Source organism: Engystomops pustulosus, chromosome 2 (genome assembly GCF_040894005.1).
Source record: "Engystomops pustulosus chromosome 2, aEngPut4.maternal, whole genome shotgun sequence".
Classification (NCBI taxonomy): Eukaryota; Metazoa; Chordata; class Amphibia; order Anura; family Leptodactylidae; genus Engystomops; species Engystomops pustulosus.
The window spans coordinates 212,125,266-212,150,067 of NC_092412.1; the positions used below are offsets into that span (position 1 = coordinate 212,125,266).

At 42.6% G+C, this 24,802-nt stretch overlaps 1 protein-coding gene across 16 annotated transcripts in view; it reads right to left on the reverse strand.

Annotated features, from left to right (window-relative positions):
- Window positions 1–24,802, reverse strand: part of TSPOAP1 (TSPO associated protein 1) — a 97,305-nt gene that overhangs the window by 52,764 nt on the left and 19,739 nt on the right. For 11 of the 16 annotated variants that reach the window (XM_072138015.1, XM_072138019.1, XM_072138021.1 and 8 more), the window contains exon 3: window positions 12–116. The exons of 2 other annotated variants lie outside the window; for them this stretch is intronic. In XM_072138015.1, coding sequence (XP_071994116.1) covers window positions 12–116 — 105 coding nt within the window. Of the gene's footprint in view, window positions 1–11; window positions 117–9,670; window positions 9,695–23,394; window positions 24,342–24,802 lie in introns of those variants that run through there. 3 more of the 16 variants (XM_072138025.1, XM_072138029.1, XM_072138030.1) reach the window with 3 other exon arrangements.

Consider the following 24,802-nt stretch of genomic DNA (forward strand, 5'->3'; position numbering starts at 1 on the left):
AAAAACCTCACCAATATGATATTTTCTTCTTTCAAGTCTTTACAGCGCTGCTCCAACTCTCGTAGCGCCCTCAGCAGGTCAGGACCTTGTGCTGAAGGAGAACTGTCACTGATATTCTGCATGACATATTATAATATTAATATTGCATTGTAGAGATCACCACATTTCCTCATGCATACTTAATTCACTCATTAGACGTGGGATTTTCAAAAATCCTGTCCCTACAATGTGACACTATCACAAATTACTATAGATATTCAGGCAAGTGACAAAACATTTATAAAAGATAAAAAAAAAAAAAAAAATAAGAAAGAAAATAAAGCACTTGGTTCAAGACCTGCAGAAAGAAAATCATTATGTGACCTAAAAGAGAATATCTGGCCTTCTGCACACAACCACGGCCATGTGAGCCTCATTCACGGTATCAGAGCTTTACTTTCTCAGCCTCACAACTATGCGTAAGATCAATACACTAGGTTTCCAGAGCTCACATCATAACTCACCATAACCCAGTGGTCAGCCAAAGAAAATATGGTCTGCACATGGAGAGGGAACAGAGCCAAATGAAAACCCACCTTTTGCTTGATTCAGACACACAACCCTATAATGGAGACATGTGCTACCCGTGGTTTTTGCGGCTAACATATGTCCCCACGTGAAAGGGGGCGAGTGTTGGAACACTCTCCCCAAAAAAGTGCTAATCGGAACAAATTTGGCAAAAATTAGCAGAACAACATAAATGCAATAATAGATCCTCCAAAAATGAACTACAGTTCTCACCCCTCTGGGAAGAGTCTATGATAAATGTATTTCTATTGTGAGGTCAGGTTCATTCATTTGGAAATATTTGAAAAGAGTTTATGGAAGTAGACATTAAAATGATTTGGGTGAAGATGATGGAGGAACCAGAAGCAGCTCAACATGTATGCGGTTTTTCTTGCATACACATCAAGGGGCTAATTTATTAAGACTAGTGCAATTTGTGTTGGTCTAAATATTTGGTGCATCAGGATAGGACCTCTGTTTTTGGTGTGGGGGGGGGGGGGTGCAAACGGCTCAAAAAGTTACGACTTTTTCACGCCGCGTACAAGGCATTGTACATATTCCAAAATGTTCTTCTTCACCTCCCCCTTAGTGAAGACGGGTTTAAGTACAGTATGTGTTAGGGTTACCTAGAAAGAACATACTGCAAGTGCATTGGTGAGATTTGAACTGGCATTTCAATAACTCAATAGATGATACTACCAGGGTCTATAATATAATAAACACATAGAACAAATGATTCATACTAATAATGTGTAACTAATAAAGATCCTTGTGCCAGGATGAGTAGTCTCTACTTGGCACCAGCCTGCAATAATTTAATAATAAACTGATTATTGTTGAAATTGCAACCACAACTTTGTGGCCACAATCTGACAAGTGCCCTTAAGTATAAAAACACAAGATCAAAGAAAAGACATTAGAAACAGACCTTACATCCTTAAAGTACAGTTTCTACACTCAGGCTATATGTATTAGACATTTATTTCTGTCTGGTGCCTGAATGCAGGTCCGGCACAAGCACTGGGCATACCAGGGCAGGTGCTGGGGCGGCCAAAGACAGTGGAGCAGCCCATATAAAGATGTACCTAAGAAATCCATTGGGGGTGAGGGGATTTTATATAAAATAAACCTTGTGGGGGCTGTTTGGTATGATAAACTAGGGAATATTTTAGAAAACAGGAGACTAAATTTTAAATACCGCCATGTGAATTAACTACAAAGGGGCCCAACTGAGGCTCTGTTTCCCAGGGGCCCACTGAAACTTGGAGCCGGCCCTGTCTGAATGACAGTGTACAGCAGTTTTCTGGCTTACAAGACATTGAAAAGTCACAATTCCTTGCGCACGGCAGACCACGGTTTACCTACATGTTTATCTGTGTGGAGGCAGTTTTTTTACCACTTTCTGTATAATCCAGATTTACACTGTATATACGCAGCATCAATATGACTCATTCAGCCCTTTCTGCTGCTTATTTTTTAGGTCTGTTTCCTGTTCACTTCATATATGGTGACATCTTTTACAGTACACTACAACATGACTATAATCACTGTACTGCTCTGAAGGCCGAAACGTTCAGAGATTTTGCCTTTTCAGTAGACTTTAACAGTTTTATAGAGACTTGAGGCCACGCAAGTTCAATTGACATTCTGGGAAGGAAACTTGCACATGCATTTTCCAGGGAGGAAACCCTGAGCCTCAGTCCTTCCAGCTCTCTATACATTAATGCATGATCTACTAGAAGCCTAGTAACAGGATAGGAATAATGGCCAATCCAGTTTGGCTATTATCCCCCGTCATGTTACTGAGCTTCTTGTAAGTTATGGATTGATGTAAAAGGTGCTGCCATTCAAAGGCAAAAGTTTTCCTCATCCCCCTGGAAAACATATCTGCATATGTCTTTCTCAAAGCCAAAAACACACAATTAACAACAAATCTAATAAAAAGTACAGCGGATCAAAACTTGCTTCAAGAACAATAACTCAAATTTAACAGAGGTTTGTGGACGGTTATTCCCTCACTAGACAAACCTGAGTGACATTTTAGGTTGCAGGCCTGCAAAAAATTTATTTATTTTTTTTTAAATAAAATCATAAATTCTCAGGCATTACATGCAGCAAGTTAGTAACCCCAAACTCTCTGGTAGCCGACCCCCTGTGCTGTGCAGAAGCAGCAGGGTGGATAAGATTTTTTACAAATTCTGCTGTGCGAGGGGTCTTACCCCGTCCTGACATATGATACCGGTATAATATTGCATATTATCCGCTCCATACATAGTGGTACATACTGGTTGAGTGGCCATCAAGTCACTTGGACGCCACTACAGTAAAAGGGTTCGCCAATTGATTGTTATGTCAGGTCGAGGGTCAGAGATTGCTGTGTTCTCCTTATGTAACACAATACTATTTAAATGCAAAGAAGCAAGAACAAGAAATATTGTATGCAAGATGATAAAAGTAAATCATTCCTAAACGCAAAATGAGGTTATTCTACAGCTGCTCTTATGTGATGAGGCCCTTACATTTCACCAGTAATGATGTTGTTGCTAGGCAGCCGCCTTCGTGGCCCATCGTCTCTGTCTACGGCTAATAACATTGCTTTCCCCAATTACAAATGCAAAGCAAGCGGAGATGTAATACTTATTTATATGTTAGTCTGATTACCGCTCACCCAATGTCAGCCTCAGGCTCTGATGCATGTTGTATGAATGAAGAAGCTCATTTGTATTCAACGCAGCGTACATGGCTTATTACACATTCCCGGCAAGTACAGTGCAGACATGAAGGAGGGACGGCTACCGGCTAGAAAGCACATGGGAAATGGTAAAAAAAAAAAAGTAAAAACTGACATCTTTAAATGACAGCGTTATCAAATACAAAGAAAAAAACATGCACTTTAGGATCATATTGTATATCTATATGCTCCTAATTTCAGCCCAGTTTGTAATTCAACAAAAAAAAAAAAAAAAATGACTTAATAAGGCCACACATATCCAGTGCCATGTTCTTGAGCGATTCAGTACGAAGGCGTATGAAGATACACACTATATCACACTATAAAAATGTATCTCCCAGTTTTAATAGCCACAAATTTGCAAAAAGAGGGCGGGTGGCATTTTTTCAGCATTTGAAAGACACCTTTGCACTGCCTAACTTCTTTTATCCATTGTATCTACAGTTCTGCTACACTATAAGGACATGTGTTTGTTGATAACCCCTTCCCCATCCCCTTCAGATTCCCTTGTGCATCTGCTGACGTTAAATGGGGAACCATTCATGCGAGGGCCTGCTGGGAGAATTAGTTGGGCCTTTTAACGGATGAGGACTGGGATATGGATCTTTCTGACCCCTAAATTGGTTTCACCTCATCCAGGGGACAAAACATAACAAGTGTATAACATTTATGGGGCCTATATGGCTACAGCTAGGGTTAGTTGATTCCATCCTGGCTTCCCAGATTTATGCCCTAAGCATATTGAGACCTGCTGTCCTTCAGTCCTGTTAGAGGATCTGGGTACACGTGCGCAAAAAAACCAAAAGTGTGCTTCATGCTGGTGTACCCAGAGAGGTTCCAACCTACCACCGAGCGAGCCTTACTTACTGAAACTCTATACTGTGCTAGAAAGATGGTGGAAAGACTCTGGATGTCTGACCATGCCATGACCCTCCAAGACTGGACCAAGAGGGTGAACACTATCCACCTCAAAAAATGGATATTTATTTGTAGAAAGCAGGAGCAGCAGTTCCATAGTGTGGGGGATAGCTTGCGTGGCCCTGCACCGCTGCTTCACAACAACCTGATATCCAGTCCCTAACATGCCTCATTATACAAGCTGGGAATGTGGGTACCTGGGTGCTCTCCACAAAACAAAAAAATAAAATTGCGATCACATAGGTGTTCCTTTGAAGATGTGCAGATGTGTTGCAAGCCTCATCCCCATGTGCTTCTTATTCCATCCTGGGCTGTAAGAGTGTAAGAGATCGAGCTTTCCAGCCACAAGGGGTTTTATAAACTCCCGCTGTGAGGGGGCAAGCTAATTATCGAACAAGCACCTTTGTACAATATCACAATAACAATACATTTAATTGGTTACAATAATCAACCTTCCTTTCTAGGCAGATATAATATGACTGCATTACCATTTCTAGACACTGGAGATTCTCCCCGAGTTGATCAGGCTCAGAGATCCCGATTAAATGTATGGGGAATTCAGTTCCACAACACACTGCGTTGGCAGGGGTGTTGCAAATGTCTGGTGTAGTCACCAATGAGGGGCTTAAATATACTACATACTGCTCCATTATAAGCGTGTGCCTATTGTCCGCAGGTGTTAATGTTGTAACGGAACACACATGCAAAGCGGTCCTTAGCATTGCACAAGTATCAGCTGTTAGTTTGTCACTGCCTATAGTCAGTAATTGCCTATATTGACTACCTCTACATAACTCGGTCTCTGGATTCTGCCAATCAACTTGTCTTTAGACCCATTGCTCTATGTGACTTCTCTCTGGTTCTGCTATTGTCGCCTGTGTCTATCCATCAACAATGGACTTATTTGAGCACCTAGGGATTGGGCCTTTCAGGAATGGGCATGACTACCACTATAGCAGCCATAGCCTGGCCTCTCAGTTGTCACATAATAGTGATGAATGAAAGATGAGAAAAAATTACTGTATACATTGCTTCTTCCACAATCCTTTACCTGGCATAAATATCTGTCTGAGTGTTCAAGAGACAATACTGAAGGTGGAGTTTCCAGTTCTCATAAGTAATGGATCCTTGTAAATATGTACATGCATGAGAATTATCAGTAATTGCTAGGCATACCAGTACTTCCCATTGTATACACAGCAGGCACTAACAACCAGTGTCAGTTATGCATTTTGCTCTACGAGTTGTATAAGGGCCCTCACAGCCTGCAGATATGCAGCAATATTGAAAATTTCAGGCTGTGATCTTCATGCTTTTGTGGAGGGCCCCCCCAAAACAAATCAGTTGCAGAGTCCAACCAAAGTTTAGTTCCCTTGCCCACAGTTTCTAGCTTTTGAGTCTAAACTTCTTAGGGAGTGCCCTTGGTGAAGAAAGGGAGCATCACTCAGACTTAAGTTCACGTTAGACTGGATGCAATCTCAAGGTCAAAGAGCAGTCATGTCCAGATAACTCTCTATAGTTATTACAATAAATAATGTCTATGTTTGTGGGCACAGACTAAAAGCTGTAAATTGGGACAAAATGATGTGAAGACGAAAAACCTGCAGGCGCTGAATTATCATAATCAGGCATGTTAAACTCCCACAAGATGTCCAAATATAGAACTCCCTCCATCAGTCAGGGAACACAGAGATCACATTTGTCACATAGAAATTAGGCTGTGTAATGCAGGATAGAAATAGTTCAGAGGAAAAGGGACTCATTTATTCTTGTTAACTTCTGCCCCATCATCCATGTCACGTTGCCCTCAGATCATAACCATTTCTCCGGAAAAATTGATTTTGTGCATTTCTATGGACCAAAGACGGAAGCGGATCAATCCTGGAGAAGAAGTAAAAAAATCTTTGCTCTATACGTTCCACTCCTTCTGAATCCATTTTTGACGTTGGCTACAATTAAATGGACAATAGCTCAGGTACCCAGGTAGCCATTACTATTAGTATAAAAGGAGAGAACTAATGACCAACACGTCCAATGTGTTATCAGGGGATAATACACAAGTATGTTGAGTCTTAATTTATAGGCTTTAATATGATATTACATAGGGGAGTGGGATTAGTTGTAAGGGAAAAAAAAAGAAACTCTTCCATTAAATAAGGAACCACCTCTACCAAAGCGCCGCATAAGGTCCACATTAATAGACTCCATCTTTAACCAAGTTAAAGATGAAAAAAATAGGCAAATTATAATAACATAATATGAAATTTAAATAGTTAGACTGACAAAGTATAGTGCAAAACTAGTGGTGTGTCATCAGGGTATGGGGTTCAAGCACCAATGGCAATAGAATAATAATTCCTTTATTTACATAGCGCACAATGATTAGGCAGCGCTGCACAGAGCTTGTCTGTCATATATATGTTATATTAGGAATATAACATTTTTGGGATCTTCTCTACAATTTGTAGCTTACCCAGTCAGCTCATACATAGGGCTCTGGAAACCGTGGTGGTGTATAGGAGCCCATTGAAATACATGGCAAGAACGTGGTCCAAAACAATAATTGTGTGTGTGTATACCGTGGAATCATTGGATTGACAGCAATGCAGAAAGGAAAAGAAAGCACGGAAAAATAAGATGAGGTCTTTTTGTAAGCAGAAACCCAGAGATTATTTGTTGCCTTAACCCCTTAACGACTTGGCCTTTTTTAGTTTTTTCACTTCCATTTTTCACTCACCAACTTCAAAAATCTATAACTTTTTTATTTTTCCACATAAAGAGCTGTGTTATGGCTTATTTTCTGCGTAACAAATTGCACTTCATAGTGACGGTATTTAATATTCTATGGCGTGTACTGGGAAGCGGCAAAAAAATTCCAAATGCAGTGAAAATGGTGAAAAACCACATTTGCAACGTTTTCTTGTGGGCTTGGATTTTACAGCTTTCACTCTGCGTCCCAAATGACATGTCTACTTTATTCTTTGGGTCGGTACGATCACGTGGATACCAAACTTGTATAGGTTTTATAATGTTTTCATACATTTAAAAAAATTAAAACCTCCTGTACAAAATATTTTTTTTTTTATTTTGCCATCTTCTGGGGCCAATAACTTTTTCATACTTTGGTGTACGGAGCTGTGGATAGTTTCATTTTTTGCGAATTTTGATGCCGTTTTCATTACTATAATTTTTGGGACTGTGCGACCTTTTGATCACTTTTTATTAGGGGAGCAGTGATCCACGACAAGATGGCGGCGCCCAGATGGCGGCGACAATATGGCGGCGCCCATGCCGCGCCATCTCTTTGAAGCCGCCGGCAGCATTGCCGGCGGCGATCGCGGAGAAAACACCTACTAGTACGGCGCGCGTCGGGAAGGGGTTAAAGGGAACCTCTCACCAGGGACCTAATGTTCACAAAAGACAGGTTGTAGAAGCCCATCACACCTGCATTGTAGAAATGCCCCCTTTATTAGCATTTGAATTACAATATAATTGTGCGTTATAACTTACCTTGCACCATGACAAAATCCCCTGTGTAGTCCCAAGAGTTGGGCTTTGGTTTGGATCATTTCAAAAAACAACATGTGACTTGTCTGTACTGCTCACTCCTCAGCTTTCAGCCCCCACCGTTGTGCTCCTGTGCAGCTCATCCCTACTGCTCCTTCACAGAGGTCACAGCCTGGTCAGCCTGACCTCACTGGGACAAAGAGGAGCTGTACAGGTGCACAAAGATGGAGACAGCCTGCAGTACAAACAAGTCACATGTTTTTTTGAAATGCATCCAAACCAAAAGACCAACCCATGTGACTACACAGAGCATTTTGTCAGGGTGCAAGGTAAGTTATAACAAACAATTATATTGCAATGCAAATGCTTATAAAAGGCAGAGAGGCATATTTGCACTGTAGGCGTGATGGGTTTCTGCAACCTGTCTTTAGTGAAAATGAGGTCCCTCATGGTAATGGAAATCTACCATTAAAATGAAGCACAAAAAAAACCTCATAAATCCAGACACTGGGACTGTGGTAATCTTCTTATATTTGATATCCATGGCCTCCTTCCTTCTAAAATAAACTTTTATAATGATGGTAATGAGCCCGAGGGACTCTTATGGGTGTTTCCAGAGCCCCTGAGTGCTTCAGATTCACAGGCTGTTACAATAATTAGAACATGTCTCCCCCTCTGCTCAGTGTAACAACCAGTGAAAAACCCCTAGAGCAGGCATATTGACATGATGTTAAAAGTTTATTTTAGAAGGAAGGAGACCATGGATAACAAATATCACAGTCACGGTGCCTGGATCTATGAGTAAATGCCCTGTTTTATTATGTTGGTTTTTGATGGTAGGGGTAATCCACGAATACCAATCTTTATATATATAGCTGGGGGGCTTTAAAAATAATAAACCTCTTCCCGTTCAGCTGCCGGTCACTGCCATTCTCGGTTTGTATACAGTAGACGACAGCCTCTGTAAACCAGTCTCTGTAAACAAACAGTGCTTCGGGTGAACATGGAGCCAGCCGGAGGAGGCGAGTAATAAGAGGTTTACTATTTGAAAAGTACCCCCCTTCCTCCTAGCCATATACAAAAAAAATTGTATTCCCAGATAACCCCTAAAAGCAAGTTTTCACATAGCATTCAAGGCATGTCTCATGGAATGTTTATGAAAACTGTATCTGAATAATTTAAGGATGGCCAACGACTGTATAGTTACAAATCCACAATCCATTCATATTCACTACAGCAATAGCAACAAAAAAAAAATAAACTACTACTACTAAAAAATACTACTAAAAATTGTAATAGTATTTTAGAGTCATAATATGATTCGGCAAAGGAGTTTTGCATGGTTACAAAATCTGACCAGTTCAATGCAATGCAAAAACAACCTTACCCAAATACTAAACAGGGCTACTTCACAAACAATGAAAAACACAGGGCTGGATATGAATGGACTGGGATTACTGAAAATAGGAAACTGGATGATGAAAGCATCAGGAAGATATTTTCTTACATAGTCAGACATGTTGACATCCAGACATTTCCTTTAAGTTCAACTTTTCTATGAAAAGACACAAACCCTTTGCCCTGCAATTGCAAAATCTGCTTAGCAGCAATTGGGCAACGTCCCCAGAATCAGTCATTGCTTCATTACCATCAGATATCCTTTACAATCTTGAAACCAATCTATAGACACCATATCCGTTTTACCTAGAAGACCCTCTAGTCAAGATTTATGCAATTTTTTTTTTTTTATTGTAAAGAACTACTGAAAATCTTAACGTATCATTCAAGTAGATGAAAGTCACAGGAATTTCTATAACCTGCTGTATGTGAATCTGTTCAGTGTTGTGATCCTCTACTAAAAAAAAGAAATAAATGAAAGGTATAATAGTAAGTAGAGAATGAAGAGTCCAGTATACCAAGGCCTTAGTATAAATATCTGTAGGCAGTACTATACAGGAATATACTCACGGTGCACATCCCTGCAGTACAAGCAGGCAGCCAGCATCTTCCAAGGCTCCGGTGATTCAATGTGCGGCTAAGCTTTGCTCTCCCTTTGAACATGGATTTGCTGTTCCAGCCCTTAGAAAATGGCGTGTTTTATAAAGAGGCATCACTTTTTAATAGGGATAACTTTATAGCAGTTACTCTAGTCAGGTAATCTCAGAAAGGCTTATATCACTCTCGTTTAATCCTCTGAAATCTCCAGGAAGCATTTCCTAGTGTGTCAGCTTAATGCTTAGATACTGCCATGTGAAGCTGTAGATAAATTTGGCTGCTCACACACGAGTCAGAAAGTTGGCTAAACTAACAGAAAATCCAGAGTGCCCAACACAAAATCTGCTTACACAGGCCTTTTCTGTAACCACTGGGGGTGCAGTCACATGTCGCATCTAACGCAGGCGTTTCAAAAGGCATCGCACCAGCTGGAGAGAGATTTTCCCAATTAAACAGCTGTTAACATTTGTGTTTACACATGTGTTAACACAGCTTCAACACAAGCGTTAACATCTGTGTTTTGGAAACACAAGTAGTGACAGCTGTTTAACCCCTTGACACACTGCGTTGTAGCTGTACGGTGCGGGGTGTATGAAGAGGGCTCATGTGCAGACAGTGACAAAAAAAATTGCAGCATGCACCATATTTTCTCATATGCAGACCACGGACCTCTATCAGAGTTAATTGATACCTAAAAATATTGTTTTAAACAGAACGGAATCAATCCCAGAAATAAGGGAACCATGTCAAATGGTGCTACACACATGAAAAATAGCACATGAGAACCAAAGAAAAAACCATGTGTCATGTAGCTGAAAAAATAGTACATCCTTTATTTATAAATATAAACACAGAAAAATCATATGGACAAACATAATAAAAACAATTAAAACACGGAACAGACCAGAAGCTGCTTCCGTGGTCAGAAACATAGCAGGTGCAGTCATGCGGTAGTGGCTGACAACCTGCCACCGGATCCCCTGGGCCAAACACTTAGAAATCTGTGTCACTAATGTATTCCAGTGGCAGCAACAAATGTTAATACATGAAAAGGAGCAAATATGAAGCCCAATCAAAGAATAAATCCTAAAATGCAAACTGCTGCCTATAAGACTGGAAAACAGAGTTACCAATATGAGCAGAGGTCCCAAGGGAGTCCGGAAAGTGCCCCACGCGTATCGCCGCAAACGCAGCTTCCTCAGGGGTGCCCAAATGATGTGGTGTTTGTCTATAAATACCTGTCTGTAATGAGGTGTGCATCTCGGCCGGTGTGTGGCCCTGGTGTCATGGCGGCGCCCATGCCGGAACACGCTATGGGCGAGTCACATGATCAAATGACGTCACTTCCGGTGACGTGTGTGTTCGCGCATGCGCCCATGTATGGATCGGCCGGGTAGGGTAAGTATAGGGAATGTCTAATGCGACGTGACTAACAGCCAAATCGTGAAAATGTGAATTTGGTACATGATGTATAATCGGTACAAACGAGCATATAAACTATGTGTAACTGCTATATGAATACTATTCGATCCAATAAAGTGACAGTGCAATAAATAATAATGTGCAAAAATTGCGAATTGTCCCATGAGGAGTGATACATAGATAAATATGAATAATACATTAATTAATTAATTAAGACAGACATAGGGGTAAGAAAAATGAACTAAGATAACTCTGGCCACAGATTACAAAAAAAGTCAATATCAAACATATCCATTCATACCCGGCACTCACACGCATGGGCCCATGCACAGACACCAGTGACACACACACTACAGATGATCCAAAAGTACATAATAATGAGTCAAACAAACACCCAATCCTGTAAAATCTATTTGTGAACCAATTGGGAATCTTGCTTCTTGAACTCAGATGCGCCAAGGAGGACACGGTAAGAAGGCGGAGAGACGAAAATTGTTATTAGATGGTGACTGGAATGCAGAGATGTAAAGGCCAAATGACTTTAACCTGGAAATGGGGAGATTTATAAATGAAAATTTATAAGAAATTGCATATGAATGTTAGATACAGTAGTATGTGCCCGGATGCCCTCCGCGGAGGAGAGATGGTACTGATTACGGGGGGAGTAGGATGATGGACTGGTGAACAGTGTTGGAATGGTGAGCGTGAAATGAGGTGGGAGGGGGTGAATGGAAAGAAATTGGAAGAAAAGGAAAGGGAAGTGGGGTGTATGTGTGGAAAGGAGAGAAATGGGGAGTGAGGGAGGATGTGTGGTGTATAAGGGAAAAATGAAAATGGTGAGCCCCAGTGGATGGAGTAGTGCTGCCACCCTGTGTGATATGTGGTGGGGGACTGAGTCAACGCCTGTGTTATATGGTGAGTGCATGTCCAGATAGGGTGAGGGTGGGGGTTACTGTGCAGGATGGTGCCAAGTGGAGTAAGGGTCAAGAAATAAAAAGATGACCAGTGGGGCAAGGTGATGCACGCAAAAACAAAAACAAGCAAAACTGGTGTGAGGAAAAGAGGATGTGACATACCTCCGTGGAGGATAGTGAATAAATATCTCCCATACCTTTGTTTCTTTATTTCTTGTAAAATCCGGAGAACAGCATATCCTCATTTATCCCATCTGGAGCCAGGGAGGTGAGATCAAAAATCCATTTTGCCTCCAGGCGCAGAAGTGCTGGTGTGACATCACCACCTCGTATATTTTGTTGAAACTTGTCCAGGCCCACGACTCGTATGCCCATTGGGTTTCCCCGATGGACTTGAAGAAAATGTTTTGCCACTGTAGATAGTTGTTTCCCAGTAGAGGCATCCTGTGCCGCATGGTTGATAGTTGAAACATGCTTTTGAATTCTTTTACGTAATTCTTGACCAGTCTGCCCCACGTACAGTTTTGGACACGGACACAGTAGACCATAAATGATATTACGTGATCGGCAGTTAATGTAAGACCGTAATTGTATCTTTTTGGAGTTTGCAGGATTCACAAATTCTGTCCCACATAAGATGAGGGGACATACAGTACAGTCACCACATGGATATGAGCCCACTAGCCGCTGTCCACGGCCCAAGGCTTTGGTTGGTCTCTGGAAATGACTCCTGGTCAAGTTGTCACGCAAATTTTTGGCTCGTCTAGCTATCATCCTGGGCCCAGATGTGATGTGTAGCTCCAGTCTCGGGTCGCTTTTGAGGATCCCCCAATTCTTGTGTAGTAACTTGTAAACGTCCGACCACTGATTGTGGTACGATGTTATGAGGCAGGGCTTACCCTCCGAAACTCTGGATTTGGGGACAAAAGTGTCCCTCCTGGGAGTTTTTTTGGCCCGCATGAAGGCCTTAGATATTACCCTCTTGGGATAAGCTCGTTCCCTGAATCTCCAAGTTAGCTCCTCTGCATGTCGTGCAAATTCCTTTTGTGTCGTACAGTTTCTTTTGATTCGTAAGAATTGTCCAATCGGTATTCCGTCTTTCAAGTGATGGGGGTGAAAACTTCGGTAATGTAGCAAACTATTCGTTGCAGTCTCTTTTCTGTAGAGCGTTGTCTCCACATTCCTCTGATGAACTGATATCCGTAGATCCAAGAAACAAACCTCTGCTTGAGAGAAAACTGGTGTTAACCGTATCTGCCAAGGGTTGGCATTGAGTTCGTCCACAAAGGCTTGACAGGTCTCGAGTGTGCCCCTCCAGAAAACAAGCACATCGTCAATGTAGCGGAACCAACCGACGACATGTCGCTGGAAGGGCCCGGATGGGTACACGCTGGTCTCCTCCCACCAACCCAAAAAGAGGTTGGCGTAGGAAGGAGCACAGCGTGCACCCATCGCGGTACCCGAGACCTGTCTATAGTAAGTGCGATCGAAAACAAAGTAATTGTGCCTCAGGACGAAACTCAAAAGATCCAACAAGAACATATGATGTCGTACATCCCCCACCTGATCTTGTTTTAAAAAGAAAGACACCGCGTTAATACCAACCTCGTGAAGAATGTTGGTATAAAGCGACTCCACATCCATGGAGATAATCCAAATTTCTTCTTCAATGGTTGCCAATTCTAGTTGTTCCAAATGATTGAGTAGATGCGAAGAATCTCGCACGTACGAGGTCAATTTCGTAACGCGTTCCTGAAGAAAAAAATCAATGTAAATACAGGCCTTCTCAGACAAACTGCCGATTCCCGCCACGATAGGTCTACCTGGAGGGTTCTGTAAGGTCTTATGCACCTTTGGTAGCATATAAAAGGTAGGTGTTACTGGGGTTCTCACAGTAAGGAAATCTTTTTCCCGTTTGGAGATGATGCCCTGTCTCCATGCTGCTTCAACAAGACGGTCAAATTTGGCCTTAAAAGTGACAGTGGGATCTGAAGGTAAAGGAGAATAGTACCGTTGATTACATAATTGTCGCTTAGCTTCCAGGATGTAAAGTTCAGTAGGCCACAACACAACGTTCCCCCCCTTATCCGCCTCTTTAATAATAAAATTGTTATTATTACGTAAGTCCGTAATGGCTTGGCGTTCAGATCTGTTCAGGTTTTCATGTGTCCATGGTTCTTCTTTCAGATCCCGAATATCCCGAACCATACAGTCAAAGAAGATCTGGACTGCTGGGAACAGACGTAGGTTAGGGGTGGCCTGGGAGGGGGTACGGAGTGTGAATTGGGGCCTACCTGTTGAGTCTCCCTGATCTTGTTCGTTTTCTCGGAGTAGATCCATCAAGTCCGTAAAAGTTCTCCGGTCCACATCAGAGAGTACATCGACGATTGATGGTTGATGGTAGAGTAATTTAAAACATAACTGCCTGCAATAAAGATAGATGTCCTTGACCAAAGTAAATTTATCCAATCTTTGCATAGGAGAAAAGTTTAAACCTTTACTCAAAACGGATCGCTCAACATTAGACAGTTGGTATGTTGAGAGATTAATGATTTCCAGGTTTTCCTTACCTTCCCTTATTGATTGTTGTGCTTGTGGCGCTGTGGGTCTCTCTTGTAGTTCGGTGACCACCGATTTCGTAAACCCCTTTTCTTGGTATTGGGGGCGTCTCTTCCTGGGTCGCCTTCTGCTTCGCTTATGTCTGAGGATAAAAAATCACTCGAGGACTGTTCCCTATCTGTAGTTTGCGTAGTCATGCGTCTGATGGGTCTCCTCATGTTGCCCCTATGTGTCCACTTATAAACCTTCTTTTTTTCATAATCACTTTTATCTCTACCAAACTTGTCACGTTTCTTTTGAATGATATCTTTTTCGTACTTGTCTATAGTGTCTTTCAATTTAACTTGAAATGGCTGGACTAGTGATGCTTGGTCAAATGTAGGTAATTTAATTTCCAATGCACGTATTTCATTTTTTGTTTGTAATATTTAAAGGATGGGTACCAACCCAGAATGCCAGTAAGATACGTAGAAGTGTACCTGGGCACCACTGCCCGTATGTAGTATATAATGCTGAAGGAGATTCACGAAAACAATTAGCGCAAAAACACGCTAATATCCAAAATCACAATTTTAAACAGAACGGAATCAATCCCAGAAATAAGGGAACCATGTCAAATGGTGCTACACACATGAAAAATAGCACATGAGAACCAAAGAAAAAACCATGTGTCATGTAGCTGAAAAAATAGTACATCCTTTATTTATAAATATAAACACAGAAAAATCATATGGACAAACACATACACCCCACTTCCCTTTCCTTTTCTTCCAATTTCTTTCCATTCACCCCCTCCCACCTCATTTCACGCTCACCATTCCAACACTGTTCACCAGTCCATCATCCTACTCCCCCCGTAATCAGTACCATCTCTCCTCCGCGGAGGGCATCCGGGCACATACTACTGTATCTAACATTCATATGCAATTTCTTATAAATTTTCATTTATAAATCTCCCCATTTCCAGGTTAAAGTCATTTGGCCTTTACATCTCTGCATTCCAGTCACCATCTAATAACAATTTTCGTCTCTCCGCCTTCTTACCGTGTCCTCCTTGGCGCATCTGAGTTCAAGAAGCAAGATTCCCAATTGGTTCACAAATAGATTTTACAGGATTGGGTGTTTGTTTGACTCATTATTATGTACTTTTGGATCATCTGTAGTGTGTGTGTCACTGGTGTCTGTGCATGGGCCCATGCGTGTGAGTGCCGGGTATGAATGGATATGTTTGATATTGACTTTTTTTGTAATCTGTGGCCAGAGTTATCTTAGTTCATTTTTCTTACCCCTATGTCTGTCTTAATTAATTAATTAATGTATTATTCATATTTATCTATGTATCACTCCTCATGGGACAATTCGCAATTTTTGCACATTATTATTTATTGCACTGTCACTTTATTGGATCGAATAGTATTCATATAGCAGTTACACATAGTTTATATGCTCGTTTGTACCGATTATACATCATGTACCAAATTCACATTTTCACGATTTGGCTGTTAGTCACGTCGCATTAGACATTCCCTATACTTACCCTACCCGGCCGATCCATACATGGGCGCATGCGCGAACACACACGTCACCGGAAGTGACGTCATTTGATCATGTGACTCGCCCATAGCGTGTTCCGGCATGGGCGCCGCCATGACACCAGGGCCACACACCGGCCGAGATGCACACCTCATTACAGACAGGTATTTATAGACAAACACCACATCATTTGGGCACCCCTGAGGAAGCTGCGTTTGCGGCGATACGCGTGGGGCACTTTCCGGACTCCCTTGGGACCTCTGCTCATATTGGTAACTCTGTTTTCCAGTCTTATAGGCAGCAGTTTGCATTTTAGGATTTATTCTTTGATTGGGCTTCATATTTGCTCCTTTTCATGTATTAACATTTGTTGCTGCCACTGGAATACATTAGTGACACAGATTTCTAAGTGTTTGGCCCAGGGGATCCGGTGGCAGGTTGTCAGCCACTACCGCATGACTGCACCTGCTATGTTTCTGACCACGGAAGCAGCTTCTGGTCTGTTCCGTGTTTTAATTGTTTTTATTATGTTTGTCCATATGATTTTTCTGTGTTTATATTTATAAATAAAGGATGTACTATTTTTTCAGCTACATGACACATGGTTTTTTCTTTGGTTCTCACCTAAAAATATTGGACAGCACATGGATGATGTATGCGGTCTGTTTTTTCTCTCAAATGTTGCTAGGCAATCAACTGGGAAGGGCCGTTTTATCTGCAGATGTAAAAAAAACCGAAGACATCCCTATGTCATGGGGATACAATATGGACTCAACAAGGCCATCACATTTTTTGCGGATGTGCAGCTCACATGCCCCATCTAAATAAGCCCCTAGGGCTGGCGTTTTTTTTTTACATCAGTATCATTTTTTACCATTTTGGCCTATGGACACATACAGATTGGTTTTCTCTTCCTGGGTTCAGTGATTTTTCACTAACATGTTACTGAACCGTTCTTTTCAATGGGTCTTTTCTCACTGGTCAGTTTAAAACCTGTTCTTTGTGTTCATGTAGTATACAGGCAGCCCCCATGTAGTATACAGCCAGACAGCCAGCCCCCATGTAGTATACAGCCAGACAGCCAGCCCCCATGTAATATACAGCCAGACACCCAGCCCCCATGTAGTATACGGCCAGACAGACAGCCCCCATGTAATATACAGCCAGACACCCAGCCCCCATGTAGTATACGGCCAGACAGACAGCCCCCATGTAGTATACGGCCAGACAGACAGCCCCATGTAGTGGCAGGTTTCCGATGGCAATATCGGGCACCAGCTCAGGGTGAGCTGGTGCAGGAGCTTATTTTAGTTAGTGTTTTAAACCGCGGTATCGCGGTTTAAAACACTTTTTAAACGTTGTAGCCGGCGCAGGCAGGTACGCGCTCGGCGCTTACCGTGCACGCGGCTCTCATTCACTTCCTATGTAGCCGCGTGCACGGTAAGCGCCGAGCGCGTACCAGCCTGCGCCGGCTACAACGTTTAAAAAGTGTTTTAAACCGCGATACCGCGGTTTAAAACACTAACTAAAATAAGCTCCGGCACCAGCTCACCCTGAGCTGGTGCCCGATATTGCCATCGGAAACCTGCCACTACAAGTGGTAGGTTTCCTTTAATACTCACCCTCCGGTGTCCCCGATGTTTGTCGCAGCTCCCCGTTGCAGCTCCCGGCGGCTTCTTCTCTCTTCTCTAGCCGGCAGAGTCGCGGCCATGCGATCTGCCGGCTGTCACACAATACGAGTCGACCCTGTCGCCACTGCTGACATCTTCAGCGGCGACACTGCCGCATCATAGTGTGCGACAGCTGGCAAATCACATGGACGCGATTCTGCCGGCTAAAGAAGATAGAAGAGGAGACACGGGGAGGCGCGACGGGGATCGGGAGCCCCGACGAACATCGGGAACACCGGAGGGTGAGTATTACGGTTTTTTTCTCAATTGACTAGTGTATAAGCCAAGGTGATGTTTTTCAGCAGATTTTTTGTGCTGAAATACGCGGCTTGTAGTGATCAGCTTTGTGGTATCATTGCACATATGTTCAACATGAGCCTGGAGTTGGGAAGAGTACCACAACTGCGGAAAACATCTTGTGTGGTACCAGTTCCAAAAACACTTCACCCATCGGATCTCAACAGCTACAGACCGGTGGCATTAACATCCAATTTGATGAAGGTCTTCGAGAGGTTGGTTCTCGCACATCTCCGCCCTGTAGTGAGCTCATCTATGGACGCCCTACAGTTTGCTTATCGGCCAGGCATTGGTGTAGATGATGCCATCATCCACCTACTACATCGAACTCTTTCTCACTTGGAGAAACCAGGGAACACTGTGAGAATAATGTTCTTTGATTTCTCCAGTGCTTTCAATACCATACAGCCAGGGCTACTACGGGATACACTGGATCTGGCTGGAGTCGACCACCATCTCTCTAGTTGGATCCTAGACTACCTCACAAACCGACCTCAATATGTGAGAGCCCGGGACTGTGTGTCGGATACTGTGATGAGTAGTACAGGTGCACCTCAAGGTACAGTTCTGGCTCCCTTCCTCTTCACATTGTACACAGCAGACTTCAGGTACAATTCATGTAGCTGCTACCTCCAGAAGTTCTCTGATGACTCTGCAGTAGTAGGCCTCATTACAGGTGAGAACGACAGGGAGTACAAAGAACTGATAAGGAAATTTGTGGACTGGTGCCAGCGAAACCACCTTAGGATTAATGCTGGGAAGACCAAGGAGATGGTGGTGGACTCTGTAGTGGCACCAGCCATCTTCTTTGGTGTAGTCTGTTGGGAAAGCAGCATCTCAGCTAGGGAGAGGAGCAGACTGGACAAACTGATTAGGAAAGCCAGCTCTGTCCTGGGGGGTCCTCTTGACACAGTGCAGGTGGTAGCTGAGAGGAGGACACTGTGTAAGTTGAGGTCTATTCTGGAGAATAGCTCCCATCCCTTGCATGAGACTGTGGTGGCATTGGGGAGCACCTTCAGTGACCGACTGCTTCACCCCAAATGTGAACGGGAGCGATATCGTAAGTCATTCCTCCCCGCTGCCATCAGGCTGTTCAACAAACAAGGCCCAAACAGAAGTAACCTGCGCCCCCCACCTCACCAGTCCCTGCAGGTCCCATCCACAGACTAAACATCAAACTGCCGTTCATTGCTTGTCTCTTTTTTGTCTTTTTATCCCCCTTTTCTTTTTGTTCATTTATCCCTAATATTATTGTTGTCATAGTTTGTACTTCACTCTCTGTACCCTCTCTGCTGCTGTAACGCTGTGAATTTCCCCACTGTGGGACTAATAAAGGATTATTTTATCTTATACACGAGTATATACAGTAATCAGTTCTTTCAAATTTTGCTCCCCATAGCAGAGAAATGCTGGTGATAGACCGTAATGAAGAATTAAAATGCTACTGGCCCTTTAATCAGTCCGTTAGGACAAAAGATGCCGCTGGTCACATGTCCACATCACATGTCCTGCACCTGCCTGGGCAGGTCATGTGATCACCACTATGTTTGGCTGTAGTCGGTTGGTTGCAGTGCATCCAGTATGGCTGGGGTTTTAATGAGGGCAGTTACACATCATTACTATGGTAACAGAAAACCTGTTAGATCATCACTGGGAGCAGAGCATAAAAGGTAGGAGGAGTTACTGAGAACTGAAGGATCTTGGGACTTGCGGTTTCCAATGGTTGCCATCTTGGTGATAAATCCTCATACATACAAAGCCATAAAATTTTGTGTTTCATAGAATCAAACTTTTTAAGCTCCATTTTGTGACTAATGACATTGAGTTTTTTTGCATTCATTTATTCATAGAATCATGGGTTTTTCTATCAGACGTTCATATTCCCAGAATACCCCTTTAAGTTTATTCTTTTTAAATGTTCCCATTGTTTAAAAATTTTAAAAGGTTGAATTGGGAACCTAAACCACTGGTCCATAAGGACTTGTAGTTGGTCTAGGGTCCAAAATCGACAGGTCTTCTTTAAGGGCTCATGTATACAACCACTAATTTTGGACGTACTCTAGCCATTAATACTACAGCTAGCATACGTCCCCATTCACTTCTGTGGGCTCTTGCACAAGTCCTTGGATTCCTCAGCCCGTGAATGAGTGGACTGCCCCAGATGCAGAATACATAGCAGGTCCTATTCCTGAGCTCACCCACCGATGCCACGTGGGACGCAAGCAACAGGCCACAGGACTTTTGCATCTCATATAACTGCACATGTTGGTGCAGTAGGTGCAGGAAATGGAAGGCATTACGTTAGAGTAGACAATCTTACAGGAAATCTACCACCTGTGTGCTAGCAATTTACGCTAAATATGAGTACCCGTCAGTGTCTTCTCCACAATGCCAGCACATAGCTTCATGAAGCTTGACACACCAGCAATCCTGTAAAAATAAGACTTCACAGAGCACCCAAGACTAATAATTATGCACTCCTTCAGTAGCCATACTTGCCTCCTCTCCCCTGCTGGAGATCCCAGTGATGTAACTCCAGTGGCATGCATATGTTAGCCAGGGGAACCCTGTATAGGTCACACACACTGCCCGGTGCTCTCGGCTAATAATTACGTACACCTCCTGAGTGACATCACTCCAGCAGTAAGGCAAGTATGGCTACTGGAGACGTGTACATCACTCATTGCCCATATTGTTAAAAATCTTTTTTACAGGATTGCCAGCGTGTCAAGATTAACAAAGATATGTGAGATAATCGAGGAGATGGAGGCAGGTATGTATATTTAGCTCTACCAATTACTGGTAGATTTCCTTTAAAGCCAATCTATTATCACAATTTACCTACCCAAACTAACTCCTATGTTACGTAGAACCACACTCAAACATGACACCCATACCTGGTGTTTTTATTTTGCAACTGCTCTTCCTGTGTCCAAACCTTATTCAGAAATATGGAAATGAGGCTGAAGTGCTTCGGGGTCATTAACAGAACACCTCAGATTATTGTTGTGGAGCCAAAGACGACACTCATGTTATACTACCACTGTCTTCTCTCATTCAGCTCCCTTCAGCTATGAGGACATGGGGCCCTGAGACCAACACTCCCAAAGCACTTCTGTCACATTTGTATTTTTCTAAAGTGAAGTTTTGGTGTGAAAGGAGCAGTGAAAGGAGACACTGATAACAGACAGTCTCCTGATTTATTAGTGCCCTATATAACTTTTAGACACTAAGTAAAGCAACTACCTAGAGTAGAATATTAACCTTTTTAAAAAAAAAAAAAAACTTCCATGTACAAATATTGAAGTTATGAACTTGTTAGTGTTTATGAATCTCAATGTTAAAAAGGGAAGAGTAGACCAAAAGTCACACTTTCTTTATATAGGTCTATGGTTCTCAATGTGAACCCAAAAGGGCATGCACACTGAAAGAGACTTCTTATCCTATTCACAATGCAGACATAGGGAACAGAGAAGAGAATGATACTGTAGAAAGCACTTGGTACACAGAAGGGCATCAATGAGTGACAAAGCCACGAGGAGCCCTCTACTTATGAATCCTAGGACACAGCACTCCACACCAAGATGTGGCAAAGAAGGAGGAGTTTTTTTGTAAAGTACAGCAAAGATGAATAGTAAATGATATTGTGACCACCGAAATTGTGTCGGTGTACTATGAGGCAAATGTGAGGTAACCGTTACATCATAGCCTTAAGAAGCCTCTTCTGCCTAATTTGATGCCTTTTTCTCTCAAGCTTTTGATGACTACAATGTCTATACATACATCTGTGGTTACCTGCGCATTGTGCATATAACACAGCAAGGATGTAACACCAACCATTATAATAGACACAGAGATACAAAAGCAAGCAGATGAGTGGAAATTCTTTTTCGAAAACAGTAGGGGTCCAAAATAGATTCCCACTGAACAAACCTTTATGACAGAATTGATAAGCCAAAAGATTATGTTCACAACAAAAACCATTACAATTCTTACCATTTTGGGAGTTCTGAAAATCATGATTCATTACAGTAAATGGGTAATACATAGCCAAGTGTGGGCTGCCAGAGGTCGGAGGGACAGCACCCAAGAACTCAATGTAACCTCTAGTCCACCTGTGGCAACCACTGTAATGGAAAATTCATGGTCTCAGGATAAGGGCAGTGAATAATTTCCTACATATCTCCTAGATGCCTCAGAATATGGTTGATCGTTTTTCTTATTGTCATTTGTGTTATGCATTGTAGAGGAGGAGCCTACAACCATAACTATTCGTGTCAGTCAGTAGACAGTTTATGAACTGGTACAGCGTAACCAAATTGCCAAATGACCAATGATCTCCTTTAGTCTAGGACCAGATGATTGAGACAAATTATTCCTTGGAGGCTAAATGCATCTCCTAGTAGGCAGCAAGACTGGAGCTACCCAAAATGAAGGGAACATAATAGAATAAAAAATAGAATTGAGAGCACTTGTGCTCTCTAACCCCCATGTGACCAAGCTGTACATGTTTTATCAATTGCACAAACTACATCTCCAAGTTCTCTTCAATAAATTTTATTGTTGATTACATCCACATATGGCGGCAATATAAACTTGTTCAGTCTCTTGGAGCATAGAACAAAGTAAACCATAGGCCCACTGACTGAAGAACAGGAACCAAATAGCAGAGTTCAGGCCTCTGTAGTGGGAATATACCTGATATCACTTTATTAACAAGCTAAGTTGCAGTACAAAACTTAAGAATATCGCAGACATCACAAGCTCTAGAGTTGTCATGTAGTCTGGTTGGCTCTAGCCATGTGCTGATAGGCTTATAAAATCAGGAAAATATTACTAGTAAATGTCAACTACTCCTGGATTCTGCTGTTGATGTAAAACCAATCAAAGAGTAAGATTACAATTTAGCTGCTGTAATAGAATTGTAATACAAAAAAAAAAAAACTCACAACATATAGGGTGGTCGGTATAATACAGCAAAGGAACCTAAAATCAGACATTAGGTGCGAGTGCATTTAGCTGAATGCAATGTGTGGCAATGAACACTCACATAGACACTATGCACGCACACACATATTAAAAAAAAGTAGTGAAATCGCTGGAGCGTCCTTCATGGAATAAGGACAGTGTCTGCCCTGTATCCAGCACATGCACGGGATGCCGTCCAGCAAGGAACTTTGCGCTGTCCATGGTTCTAACACAAGATTAGCCGGCAAGGACCTTGTGTCAGGAGACATCACATACTTAAAGTATTTAGTGCACTAAGTAACACACAGTACAATGAGAAGGTCTAGCCTCTTACCGTGTTATATTTTCCTCCATTCCCACTCACAGTGTTTGCTGGATTTAGCTGAGATTCAGTGCTACTAGGCCTAATCCCATTTTCCAGGGGGCAGACGGGCATTTCCTGCTTATCTGTTGGCACGGAAACACATTTAATACCCTGAAGCTTAGTCCTGGTGATAGAGACATCCACGCTTGTAGAATCAGCAGATATCGGGTCTACCTGCTTGTTCAACAAGCTAGCACAATGCTGAACATCAGCAGGGGTGAGTGTTAGCTCCATTGGCAAGTCTTCTGCTGCTTTCAGGTCCATATCCATGATCTCCATTGGAGGAGCACCGTTCTGTACCTCCAGATGCTCCCCGTCCGATGGCACCTCACAAGACGAGAACATTAATAGGGGGACCACGCGGTTAGTCAATTCCTTAGCAGCAGTGGCGTCACGCTCCTGACTTTGGATAGCACCAGCCAATAATGGGCTGTGCATGAAACTGCACCTTGCTACAGCTTCTAACACCCATGCCTCTTCTGAGCCTTCGCTGGTCCTCTGCATGATGCCGTGCTGCCCATCACTACTCATACAGAGCATCATGCACTAGCAATCTCATCGACAAGCAATCACATAGGAAAATAGAAAGGAAGGAAGGTTACACGATAAACCATTGAATGGGGAGAGTCCAGATTTTGAGATGCCAAGTAACCATTGCATATTCATGAGCTAGATGATGGCTCGTGTGTCACAGCCAGGCAGAAAAATGTATTTAAAAAACGCAGGGCTCCTCCGCAGGACATATTCCAGTCATCCTCTATGCGATGTGATGGCTTGGGTTAGAATCCCATCTCCATAGGTAAGCGTCGCCCCCCGCACCTAGGGAATAGTGACGGTCACAAATAATCTGCCATAGACACAGGGAGCTCTGGTTAAAGTTAACTGCATTCTACCTCTTCTCGCTATTCACATCATCAATATTAATAGAGGAGTAAAACCTACCAGATCTGGGCACTGGGCAACCAATGAAGAGGGAGACAGATGGTTGCCATGGAAACTGAGCAGGAATGGAGTGTTTGCTGTCTAATGATGAAAGGTTAGGATGCTGCTACTGCTACACAGACAGGTCTTAAAAACGGACCCGCACAAGCTTTGTCCCCAGACAAGAACAACAGTAAACAATGTCTTAAGGAACAGATCTTCTCCACGTAGACTTCAATAAAAGCTGCAAAACAAAAGGAGCCGAGCTCAGCATGTAGCCTCCATCTATTCACTAGACAGACATGCAGCAGGCGCTGGCAAGGAGGAAGCATCTCACTGCATAATGAGGCAAAGGTAATAGAAGAGGAGACACACAATGACATGGACATCACACAGTCCATTATCTGCTCTATAGAGAACAAACAGGACCGTCATGTCCAGCACAGCAGCTACACGA